The sequence below is a fragment of the Denticeps clupeoides genome, chromosome 8, assembly GCF_900700375.1.
Source record: "Denticeps clupeoides chromosome 8, fDenClu1.1, whole genome shotgun sequence".
Classification (NCBI taxonomy): domain Eukaryota; kingdom Metazoa; phylum Chordata; class Actinopteri; order Clupeiformes; family Denticipitidae; genus Denticeps; species Denticeps clupeoides.
In genome coordinates, this window is record NC_041714.1 from 17385196 (window position 1) to 17399037 (window position 13842).

General features: G+C 43.3%; 1 protein-coding gene across 3 annotated transcripts in view; it reads right to left on the reverse strand.

Annotated features, from left to right (window-relative positions):
- The window catches only part of atrnl1a (attractin-like 1a), a 174525-nt gene extending 164586 nt beyond the window's left edge, over positions 1 to 9939 (reverse strand). For all 3 annotated transcript variants that reach the window (XM_028988979.1, XM_028988978.1, XM_028988980.1), the window contains exon 1: positions 9579 to 9939. In XM_028988979.1, the coding sequence (XP_028844812.1) occupies positions 9579 to 9760 (182 nt within the window). In that variant the 5' untranslated portion in view covers positions 9761 to 9939. The remainder of the gene's footprint in view (positions 1 to 9578) is intronic.
- Between the last annotated feature and the right edge of the window lie 3903 nt (positions 9940 to 13842).

The following is a 13842-nucleotide window of genomic DNA, read 5'->3' on the forward strand; positions in this document are numbered from 1 at the left end:
GTCACCACGTTACACAGAGCCCACAGCCGAGCTGCAGAGCAAACACACCGGAGGGTCCAGCCCCGGCAGTCTTTCAAACAAACCAGACCGGTCACAGGTGTGGCCACAGACTGAGGTCTTGACTGCGGAGTCACAGAAGGTCAGGAGGTGGCCAGTGGGGTCAGAGCCACATTAAAACCAGCTGCCCGCAGTCATCCTATACAGGTTGACATACTACTAGAGTACTATAATAACACAGTTAGTATAATAATACTGTTACAGTTATCTTATAATAATACATGATCTCTGAATAATCTATTTAAACATGTTAAAAACATTGCATCACTAACCCCTGCTGAACGACACTGCGTAAATACAGATGCCCATTGCAAATCAGCAGGAGCTTCTTCCTGCAGGCCACCAAGCTACCAAAACACCTCAACACATGTACACAGACTGTTTGAACACAGATATTGCAAACTTGTCTCTTCTATAACGCTTCATCACTAATTTATACTTTATACTATATATTTATACTCACTCACTCACTCATATCCATAATGGCCTAATCCTAATCTGGGTCACACAGTCACACCTATGGACACCACATCTTTATTCATTAACATACAGATGGCATTTCTTCCTACAAAGTGTAATCGTGCATACAATAATTTTCTATTCTAGCAATGTAAAACTTGTGGCTGTGGAGTGGGTGTGTATGTATGTAAATAGAAATGTAGATATGTAAATGACATCTCAGTCAGTATCTTTTAAGATAAGGTAAGATCGAATAAGATAAGATGATCCTTTATTAGTCCCACAAGTGGGACTAATAAAGTGGACAGTACAAGATAAGAGCAGCAGAAAATAAATTATATATATCCTTATACCTTATAATGTCTGCATGACATTATATATTATAACATTAACAGAAATCCAAAAGGACCATATAAGGTATAAGGACCATAATATTTAGTGTTATGTCACTGCTGACTGAGACCTAATAGCATGTATCTTACATATGAATTGCTCTCTTTTTTGTACCTTTTCATTTTAAAAAGAACATTGTGTTGAGATATAAAATCACAATGAATGTTGTATTACACGTTTAGAGACGTAATGTCTCATTCTTTGTCTTCTGTAGGGTGCTAAAATGGCCATGCTGTTGACTGTTTACACCTTTCCCCTGCTTACTTTACCCCAACATTGTCATCCAGTCATGGTCACAATGACAGGGGTCTGATTAAAGTCAATGGCAGCAGCGGTCCAGACCCAGCACTTTTCAGCACAGTGTACAATTAACACTGACCCACAAGCCGTTGTCCCGGCAAGCGTCCTGACACGTCTCATCACAACACACAAATAAACCTGTCCAAACATGAAGACAGACATTTTGTCCAAACATATCACATAGACTGGAATGACAATGCCACAAATGACAATAAATGCCACACTCGCTCTTCCATCCCCAGCGGATTCCGGTCTAATAAAGCAACGTGGGTTTTCTAAAGCGTGTACTAAATAATTAACATCACAATCAATTATTAATTGATTCTGATGACTTTTTAATGCACATTGAACTACAGCAAATACGGCGTCACCGATAGATCGCTACAGGCTGATCAATTATTAAGCGGACAGCAAATTAATGCATACATGACGCATGCATAATTCGGGCAGTGCAATTCGCACTGAAGTGTGGCCAAAGTCTGAAGGCTAACTGGACGTCGAGCCACAAACTTCTAGTGAAGTAGCGGAGTGCAGAAGAACCGTTCAAAGCCACTGAACAGCGATTTTCGGCACCTCCCTTCGTTTGGTGTACCTGCCAGCAACCAACAGATTCATTTGGACCATGGCTGGAATTGGCATTATAACAGCGCGCCGCTGCCATCGGTGTGGAATCGGTATAGAGTCTGTGGCGGTGTGGTATCTGTCTCCAGAGAGTGGGGCCGGGGCCGCGTCTGGAGATGTGGTGGTGCTACGGTAACACAGATTCCCAGCACCTGCCACCCCCCTCCGCGCACACACACACACACACACACACACACACTCACACACACACAACTTGTATCAGTGATCACACACCAGCAGACCAGTGAGCAGCGCAACAGAGCAGTTCATTCTGGCATTCCTTGGATCACTGCCCCCCCCACTCACACACACACACACACGCACATACCTGATGCATCACACTTTGTTACACACACCGCTCTGTTTCAGGTACACATGTTAATGACATACTATAGATAAATACATAGGTGGATACATGGTGGTTATGGGTGTGCACACTTATGCAAGCAGCCATTTGTATTTATTTATTTTTTTTTTTAGTTTTTCATTTGAATTGCACAGTCACATTTAAAAAGGGAAAAGTTTAGAAATATATTTTTGGGATCAAAAACCTTTCCTTTTTGCCCAGGATGTGGACACTTTCTATGCAACTGTACACAGATACAGTTTATAGATGATCATGTTCTATTATTAAATAGAGTAAATAATGAATTCAAATTACGTTATACATTCATGAGCACAGAGCTCCCGTCTTCATTTTTCCAAATCCTGCATTTACGCCACATCGAATATGTTCCATTTTCCCTGCCTGCATGCTGCACTTGGAAACATTACTGCTCAGACACCAGCCAAATTTAATTGTGTGTGTGCGTGTGTGTGTGTGTGTGCAAGCTTCTCCAATTATGCATAATACACTCACAATTGTGAGAAATAATAAACGCTCTGTGTGATAACCTTACTTTTCTTATCTTGCTCAAATAATCTTCCATCTCTTTGCCCCTGCCTGGTCATCATTTCCACCCCTGGATTCTTATGGCCGAAAGCTTAAACATCTCTCCATGACTGTCACTGAACATAAAAAGGGGAAAGAAGTGAAGCATTTTAAGGACAGGGGTGGAAAATGTGACCCTCAAATAGATTCTTCTTCCCCCTCAGCACCTTCGTAATTGGCTGGGTCCGTTAAAGCGGAATAAATATTCATCTCACTCAACAATCTGACAGCGGACCATTGTCTGGGGTTTAATCAATCCAGTCAGGGAACAGCCAAAGCGGAAAATGAACCGCGCGTGCGTTCAGGGCCAAATGATCGTTGGACTTTAGAGAGTTGCGGTGCTCCTGCCATGACATCACGTCTCTGGGTCCCTTATGTTGTCGACACTTTCCACAATATGTTGCCTAAAGCCGTTGCTGTTGAGTATGCTCGCGCCTCGCATGGTGTGAAGCATGCAACTGGATCCAACTGTAAGATGCTATGATGAAACCCACCCAGTTCTCTCAGTTGTCAAGTCTAAGTGACAATGCATGCCAACAAAGTTCAGTTTTCATGGGCTGCAGTTTCAAACCGTCTTCAGCTTCCTGACTATTTTGCCAGTGAGGATTGAAAATGATGTCCGTGCCCATGTCTTCCCGTATCATTACAAAAGTCTGCCATTAGGATTTGGGGTGACATTTGAATTTCTTTTGACTGATAACAATATCTAGTTTTGTGAGAGCTACTTAAGCAAGTGGAGGATGAGAGTGCGCACCGCAAACCTCACAGCTCCCCAGGGTAACAAGCAAGGAACTTGAGAGCTTGTGTGCCCAGCAGGGACGCCCACTCTCAAACGTTGAGGCAATGTTGCAACTGTATTAACAGTGCTCATTTATTTTAACGCATGAAATATTTAAAACATACCGCAGCGATTAGAAAATTCATTTTGACAGCCACAGTTTTCCAAATCAGGTTTCCAGCATGTCACTCATACTTATAAATATTGAGGTGACAGCCTGGTCTCACCAGTTAGCTGTTTCAACCAATACAAACCCGATCAATATTGTGAAAATGCTCTACCAACCGGCTACTATGATATGTCTTTTAATTTGATTGAGAGGTATTTGCATCCAATCCGATGCAGACCCATAATACAAAAACATTCAGTTTGAAAGAAACCCCCAAAATGTGGTGGACTCATTTACCTACACTGCCCAGGCACTGTGGTTATGGTACCAGAGACATTCGTTCCATCCCACGATTCAGTAGTGCAGTGGGAATTACTTGACAGATGGTGCAGCCCCACCATTTACACACACCTACACGCGCTCATACCAAAGCGCCCACCAAAAGCTCCTATAAACAGCCTTTCGCACACGCCTCATGCACATGAAAGACCTCCAGACTATTTATTTGCCTTTTCATTTCTCTCCCATGCACACAATGGCCACCAAACACATGCTGGCGCTTTAGTGACTTCACCGCGGCTCTCCGCAGAACTTGTAACACTGTCTGAAATAACAACAGCTCCGATTCCCTCCAGGCCGGGGAAAAAAACGCGAATCTGGTGGGAGCCTGGTCGTAAACTCCTCCCCACACAAAGCGTCAATTGTGCCACGGTCCACTTCAATCCCGCTACAAGATCATATGAATCCGCCCAGATGCCAGAAAAAGACATCTGATGATTTCTTAAGCCCTGCCAAGCTTGTGCGCCCGCGGGGGGCATCGGGTGACTGTGGGATCTCTGCGCCCTCTGAAAGGTTAACGCTCTGGGCCGGGTGTTCTGAGGGTCCCTTTTCTGTTCGGGGGCCCGTGGAACCTCAGTGGCGCCACTGCAAGCTAATAAATATCCGCACAACAAAGCCTGGTTGGCTGTGGTATGTGGTACAGCCTGAACGTATACATCACAATCCCGAAGGGCTCCTGGTGATTCCTGGTGAATCAGTTCCCGACCCCAGACGCAGCAGCACCGGTCGTGTCTGAGTATCCAACAAGCCGGTGACGGCTGAAGGCAGGTTCAGACATGGAGATGAAGCAGCGGCGCATGGGCTTCCACAGACCAAGCCCATTATTACCCTAATTCTATCTCGGCACAAGAACCTTGAGAATATCACTTTACTCCCGAGATTTAAAAAAAATGTGTTGTTTTTTTTCAGTAATAGGTTATGCACATGAAATCAGATCAACTGGGCCTCCTTCAAAAGTGAGGGACCCTAACGAACAATTATTTCCCCGACAGGATGGACATGCTTTTTTTTTTTTTTTTTGTCAGGCTTGACAAAAAAAAAAAAAAGGATGGACATGCTAAAAGTGTCGATTCTGGAGAAATGGAACCATGTACAACGCCACGTGCCACTGCATCACATTAGACAGGGGTTTTCATGTTACTGTTAGAGCATACCACTGTTGCCATGGTAAAACGTGGTTTCAAGATAAAACTCTATGGACTGACGTTGCTCCAGAGCACAAAGACACAGTCCAAGCCTGACAATGATTGTTTTCTATAAAGGCATTCTGCAAAGGATGAAAATGTGAGCTTTTCAGCCCAGTGCTGAATGCATACACACACACACACACACACACACACACACACACACACATATATAGATATTGGAAAGAGTGAATTGCCTTCCACACTCTTTCCACACAAATTCTCCAAGACTCGAGTTAAAAGTAGCATTGAAAGGCAGTGCAGAAGTCTTCACCTCATCTAATGCCGAGTCCCTGAAGAGAATGAAGACATTTTCACTTCACAAGGGCATGGCTTCTGAGCTTGAGGCAGCTAACCAAACAGCTTTTTACAGGCCCCGCCCATTTTTCTGCTGGACCTTTCCGGGCTATAATGACAGGTAGGAGTTTTCTTTTCCCCGTATGTTTTAAACTCAGTACTGTTCACTATAGGGTACATTGGATTAATTAATCAATTCTTTGCAAAGATCCAAATCTGCAGTCTCTGTTTTAAAACACATAAAACAGAGACTGCAGATCTGTGGCCTTTCAATGATACAATCCTATTCTGGTTCTCTTCAGCAGATCCTACATTTCATCTCGGTTTGATATTGTTCCATTATTCTGTCAAGACTCAGCATTTTTTTTTTATCTTGGATACACAAATTTAATTGGAGCAACCATTTACCAAACACAAAGCCACTCATCTTCATCTGTCATACAGAAACGCACATGCACTGTCTAATATCTACATTTACATTTATGTCATGTATCAGATGCCAATATTTACAGGGACAGTCCCCCATGGAGCAACTCAGGGTTGAGTGTCTTGCTCTGGGACACAATGGTAGAAAGTGGGGTTTGAACCTGTGACTTTGGGTCGTAGTTGAGTTTGAGCTTCAATGAGACAGACAGCGCTAAACAGGTAAAAATAAATAAATAAATGTGCGAGGTAAAATAGTGCAAATATTGCTGTGCAAAATGGAACAGTGCATCAATAGATGATATTACATAAAGATAATCAAAATGGAACAGTGCATTAATAGAGGATATTACAGATAGATAATCAAAATGGAACAGTGCATTAATAGATGATTACAGATAGATAATCAAATTGGAACAGTGCATCAATAGATGATATTACAGATAGATCATCAAAATGGAACAGTGCATCAATAGATGATATTACAGATAGATAATCAGAATGGAACAGTGCATCAATAGATGATATTACAGATAGATAATCACTCGCCTCACCGCTCACTCTGGTTCTCTCACACACTCTCAGCTCCTGTGCCACACTCTTCACTGCCCAGCAGGCTGCCTGACAGACACACGACGGTTATATTTAGCAGGACGAGCTTCGCTTCTGATGCGTCTGCCGTCACCAGAGGTTCAGCTCAGCGTTATGCCGGTGCTCTGCGTGCAACGGTACAAACGAACGTGCTTTCTCTTCATGTCACACATTCCAACAAACTGTTTATTGTGAGCAGTGTGCAACAGAAGCTTAATAGTGTAGTATGTAACCTCTTTAGCAAATAAACCCCCCCCTGAATTTCCAAATATATTTTACATACGAAGGTAAGGCTTCTCCAGCACCTATGGGAAACACAGAATGCCAGCAATCAGATCGACAAAATGGAGTTAAGCATCCCGGCAAGTGCTGAATCCACTGATTTCTTTGTCTTCCAGTTGGTGCTGCATTTAAGACGGCAGTGTTGCCAGATTAGGGTAAGTCCATCCCAGCCAAATAGAGACACACGAGAACCCTCTCCGGCTACACACTTTACCATACTGCAAATCAGATTTATTCAATACATAGTCACGACACACCTATGTTGACTACAGAATCGAATTCCAAACATGCAGAACAGTAGTGCAATCTGGCAACCCTGCAAGCTGTCACTTCAATTTATGACACAAAACATGCTTTCCAGAACCAGTGCTTGTGGGTCATATGGTGAGTGTGCACTCTCAAGGAAGAGGAAACCCCTGTACCCACCTAGAAATGAAGGGGCTGAAGCTAACGAACCCACTTTGATTCATAGTTTGGGGCCATTACAAACTATGACAAGATATTTAAAGGAGTTGAACTAAACAAAGCACTTAAAGGGCACAAAGAACAGCTCCCCCAATATGACAACCGTTAGTCGGAATTCGGCGCTCACGTTATAAATGAGCCCTGCCTTCAGTACGGACGGGTCGTTAAAATGTGGGGTTTCATGTTTATAGAAATCCTTTTTTAAAATATTCAAAGCATTCTAGGAAACTCAAACCACAATGTCTGGTGCAGAGTGTAGCTGTATATGTACACATCTGAAAAGCGCTTCGCTGTGATCCTTCGGAACCATTTCCACATTAAACACACAAACCCGAAGGCGCGAAGCCCAGCGCCGCATCTGGCCACGGCTACCTCGGCACGGTCCCACGGATGGGGACACAAGAGGTCACGGTGCATAACAAAAAAGCACAGATTATCAAATCGATACATGAACCCCGCTGGCCGGCAGCGAGGGTTGTGGTTTTACCCTCTCTGATCTTTGACAGAAACTTGCGGAAACTTGGCATTAGTAAACAGGCCTGACCTTAAAAACTTGATGGCAGGTTTTAGTGTCTGCTTTCTCATGACCCCCCCCCAATCTTTTACAGCATTTATCAGACGCCCTTATCCAGAGCGACTTACGATCACTAGTTACAGGGACAGTCCCCCCTGGAGACGCTCAGGGTTAGGTGTCTTGCTCAGGGACACAATGGTAGTAAGTGGGATCTGTACCTACCACCACTACCACCCTACAATCCTGATGTCATCTTATATGTGTCTATAAGATGTTGTTTCAACGTTATACACCCATGCTGTGCACAAGAGCGATATGATATTTTCATGTATGTCTTTAATGAAAATGTGCGTAGAACTTCCCTTACAGTTCAATTTTCACTTCACTCGGATTCCTCATTAAACACCCAAAGCTCTCAAGCAAATAAGCAACTTCGCTCTGGAAAGGGCGTCACCGTCTCATTCTGGCCTGTTCTCAATCTTCATTCCAGACATCCCGACTGTCCTCGAGTTCCCAAACTAAAACACGCAACAGAACAGAACAACTGTGATGAGATGAACAATGAGGCAGAGCCCAACCCCCTTAGCGTCCCCATGCCTGCAAAAGCCTCCAGACCTTCCACCTTTCCGCTCCCTGGAGAACCGTCACAACGATTTAGAGAGGGGGGGGGGGGTGTGAAGTGTCAGAATGGGGCGAGAGTTCAGGTGAGCGACGGCAGCATCGGTCACTGTCACCTCACCACCGGTGGGAGGGGCTGAGCAGCCTGGAGGACAGAAGACGTCCTGCTCCCGTGTGTTGAGACAGCACTGAGACACACCGCGCTCGTAATTAGGGATGCGCCCATCCGACTTGCTCGGTTCCGATGCGCCCACAAGCAGTCACAGCACGTTTGATTGGTTCATGACAGTGGTGGCCTAGCGGTTAAGGAAGCGGCCCTGTAATCAGAAGGCTGCCGGTTCGAATCCCGAAATTTCACTGTGTGCATCGTGTGCTGTGCTGCTGTGTATCACATGTGACAATCACTTCGCTTTATGTGTTTATGACAGATAAAACACATCTTTTTGAGTTCAGCCCATGGACACCGGCGTTCGGATATTGGCTGTTCTCGAAACTGTGGTAAATCCGTTACGAGTTGAACGCTTGACTCGAATGCCATTTTCTTCACTTGTGAGACAATGAAGTCATTACACGAATAAATGTGTACGCTGCTTGGAACCGTCCACCGTTTACTCAACTCGTTTTACGTTGCATAAAATACGGGCAGGCATCGAATAACCTACAATTTCTCGCAGGTCGGCACGCTGTGACCGACACCCTGATTCCAGTGACTTGAATCAGTGTTCGACCGATATGTGATGCTTGCACTGGACGTCCGGTGACGCCGTCTTGGAAAACCGTGATGTAATGGGAAAAACAATGGCACGATGCAGGAATTTAACCGCGCTGTGATTTCCCACGTCGCTCTTATCGTCCCGAGGAGGACGAGGGAGATAAAACTCCTGCGGGATGAACAAACACTGCCAGGAACAATAAGGCAGACATCTAATCTTGGCACGGAGCCCTGCATCTGGTGGCCCCAAGCCAAAGTCTACAACTTCTTTTTTTTTTTTGCTCTGCTTTACAGACGTCTAGGTTGCAAAGAGCAACAGCGGGGTGGGACCAACTCTGTACAAGTCAAGAGGTCAAGGTTTAACAACAACAACGAAAAAAAACGACGACCCCCATCGATCAGGAGAACAAATCAAACTAATTAAACTGATGGATGATGGATGCATTGATGGATGGATGGATGCATGGATTTTGAATTGATGGATTTGGGGTTCGTGTGGACCGACCTGAACCTCCCGTAGCAGTGCTGACACAGGTCCCCGGTCCATCCCGGGTCGCAGGCGCACGACGCGTTGACGCATGTCCCGGAGAAGCAGCTCCTGTCGCACCTCTCCGCTCCGGCGCGGCTCGCCAAGTAAAAGCAGGCGAACGCCCAGAGGTAGCAGCGGCCCGGCGCGAAGGGGTCCATCTCTGCCGAGCGACGTCACCTCGCGGCCCGCGTCCCGCGTCCCGGGCGGCTCCGCAGCGTCGGGCCGTTTGGAAGGTCCGGGACGGCGCGGACACCATCTCCGCCGAGTCGAGAGAAGGACCGGGTCCCACCCCCTCCTCCCCGCCGCCGCCGCCGCCGGCTCGGAGACGCGCGGTGACGTTTCGGCGCTCGGCGCTGCGCTGCGGGCAGCTGGGCTTTCTGGAGAGGAGCTTTTTATTTAAAGAGGCCGACACCGTAACACGGAAATAACGGCATGGCACAATAAATACAATACATCATGAAGAAAAAACAGCTCGGTTATATCACGTTATATCACGTTATATCATGTTATATCACTTTATATAATGTTTTATCACGTTATATCTCTTTATATCACTTTATATCAAGTTATATCACGTTATATCACTTTATATCACGTTATATCACTTTATATCGCTTTATATCACTTTATATCACTTTATATCACGTTATATCACTTTATATCATGTTATATCACGTTATATCTCTTTATATCACTTTATATCACGTTATATCACGTTATATCACGTTATATCTCTTTATATCACTTTATATCACTTTATATCATGTTATATCACTTTATATCACGTTATATCACTTTATATCACGTTATATCATGTTATATCACTTTATATCATGTTATATCACGTTATATCTCTTTATATCATTTTATATCACTTTATATCACGTTATATCACGTTATATCTCTTTATATAACTTTATATCACTTTATATCATGTTATATCACTTTATATCACTTTATATCACGTTATATCACTTTATATCACGTTATATCACTTTATATCATGTTATATCACGTTATATCTCTTTATATCACTTTATATCACGTGATATCACTTTATATCACGTTATATCTCTTTATATAACTTTATATCACTTTATATCATGTTATATCACGTTATATCACGTTATATCAATTTATATCACTTTATATCACGTTATATCAATTTATATAATCTTCTATCACGTTATATCACGTTATATCACTTTATATCACTTTATATCACGTTATATCATGATATATCACTTTATATCACGTTTTATCACTTTAAATCACTTTATATCATGTTATATCACTTTATTTCACGTTATATGAATTTATATCATGTTATATCACGTTATATCATGGTGTTAACCGTTTATTTTCCATTCTCAGTGTATGTTTGCGATTAAATTATTAAATTTCTACATTTATTCTAAATCATAGGATTTATGTGTTATTTTTATGTTGCATCATCCACGTGATAATAAACACGATTCCTTGATTCCACCTATTGGCTGACGTCTTGTTTTTGGGATGCGGGTCCAAACACGTCCAGCAGGAGACTTTAATGGTCCAGGCGAGGAACTCGAGTGCACGTGTTCATTTAAAGAACAATAAAGCCCAGATCAAAGTGGAGCTAATTTACGGCAGAATAAATTATTCCCCGTGCAAGTGTAATAAATAACTGCCAGGACATAACTGTTGCAGCCTCACGGCAGTTATTAGAATGCATTATTAGAGTCATTTGGGAAGACAATTAGAAGATCAAGGTCGTGTGAATATGTACAGAGCGAAGTGGTTGACATCGTGAAACACTGCAGCACAGCACACGGGGACACAATGAAATGTGTCCTCTGCCCGGCGAGCAGTGTGTGGGATTCGAACCAGCAACCTTCTGATTACACGTCCCAGCAAGTGGCCTTTCATTGGAGATCCCTCTGGGCTGTGTGGCGGTAGTAGGTAAAGCTCCAGCAGATGGTTTCGGTCTCCTGCAAATCCAGCCTTTTTTCCCCAGGCTCCTCACGTGTCACAGAGGAGGGCCTGAGATTTAAATTAAATGCGTAATATTTTGGTTAAAATGAGTTGCTGTATGAAGCTGTGGAATTATAGACGTTTGAGATCCAAGCGATTCTGGGGGAGCCGTTCCTATCAAACTCCATTTCTTTCCAATAAATAACCTAATTTATAATATAGTACAATGTTCCTAAGTAAAGTATATCTTTTAAAAAATAAACAGTTCACTTTGGATGAATCTTGGTGTTATTTCAAACCAAATATCCTTCCATTCCTTCCATCAGACATCCATTTATTTCTTTCATTCACCCTGGCAGTTCAAAGTGCTTTACAAACACGAAAATGAGACAGAAAGAATAAAATATGAATTTAATACACACTTTATGCAGTATAATAACAAATAATTCAACTGTAACAGCAAGGTCGTGATGTTTTCTGGAACATAAGAGAATGTCCAGTGACGGTGTGAGTCTGGGGAGTTTTGTGATCACATGGAAGTTTATCCCAGTGATGCAGAGCATTGTGGCCTGGCTCCATTTTAGGGGGGGATCCCCACCCAAAGGACCGAAGAGATCTGTCAGATGTGTGAAAAATCTTGATGAGAGACCCGCATCGGCCTCTTTCAGGTCAATTCTGAACTCGACTCTTTGGGACAGAAAACACGCGGACGACACGCTGAATTCCTGTCGGTCGGGCTCTGACTGCATCTGGGAGATAAACATTTTCTGACCAGCTCATGCCAGATTGCTATTACGCAACAGGACCATCTGGCCCAGCTGCAGTCTAGCACGGTGTGTGTGTGTGTGTGTGTGTGCACTAGTCAATGAGCCCCGCTCCACCTTTAATCTCGCATATGTGTGTCCCCTGCATTTCAGGGACTAAACCATATCTAGCTCTCCATCTTGTTGGGTAGATGCTGGGATCCTCCACTGGGTCCAGTTGTTGTGATCATTGTTAGTCTGTCTGGATTAGATGCATTGGTGTTTACAGTGGCAGCTTTAGGCCCTTTTTGATAAGAGACATGAAAAGTTGAAACTTAATGAAGAGAGATGATCCTCATGAATCATGGATCTGGTATTCAGTCCCATGAGAGTGCTTTGATTTGCTTTAACTAAGTAAATGAGTTTTATCTGAACAAGTATAATTGCATAATTTAACATGGTTCTATCATATATTATATTATATCTGTAAAAGCCCGAATGTGTCAGGTGACACCGGGGTCACCCCGTTTCTGTCAAAGCTGCATTAGAAATGGTAAAAAAATAAATGAAACTGTTATACGTGAGAAGAAACACAGGACGGGACTCCGCTCTGATGAAAGTGACCGTTTATGTGGCACAGACAAGAGGAGAGGCTGGAGATGAGCACCCACAACAATGGACACAGAGCGGCCTTGAGTAGGGTGGGTGGGCATGTGGAAAAAGGGGTGCACAAGAATGAGGGAGACAATTACATATTCATGGGTTCCTATGTGTTTTGCTTTTGGCTTTTGGACACCAGTGATGTCAGCATGTCATACAAAAACAGGAATTTATGGAAAAATCCATTCACTTGGCAAGGTTGGTCATGTTAACGCAGAACAGAGAATGAAAGCTTCCATCTTTTGTGGATTTCCTCCCCAAAATGGGCGTATGCCATAAAATCTGTGATCACACACACATAAAATACTCCACCAAACCCATCTGCTTTTTTTCAGGTCATGGAAAGCACATGAATATGTGAACCGTGCACTCAGCAGGAAAAGATTAGCAGAGAAAAAACACGAGTACTAACAAATCCTCCTACGGCCTGAGCGGACACACCCACGACATATGAAATACGAACAACAGAGTCGTACAATCGATCGAACCTACAGATGTAAAACAGTTCATACGAATACATAATGTAAATATTAAAACTCAAATATGATCCTGTGCTGTCCTGCGTATCCCGGTTGTACAGGGTGGGCCATTTGTATGGATACACCTTAATAAAATTTGTATCCATATAAATGGATACAAACACATTTTATAAGTGGTCAGAAACTTGAAAGAATAAAGTTACGTTAAAACCAAGCACACCATTTTTTTCCCTTGTGAAATTGTCACATGACCCTCTTCATATTAAAAAAACTAAAGTTGGATCCAATGGCCACCCAACTTCAAAATGGGCACTATGGTCACCACTCATCTTGAAAAGTTTGCCCCCTCACATATACTAATGTGCCACAAACAGGACGTTAATATCACCAACCATTCCCATTTTA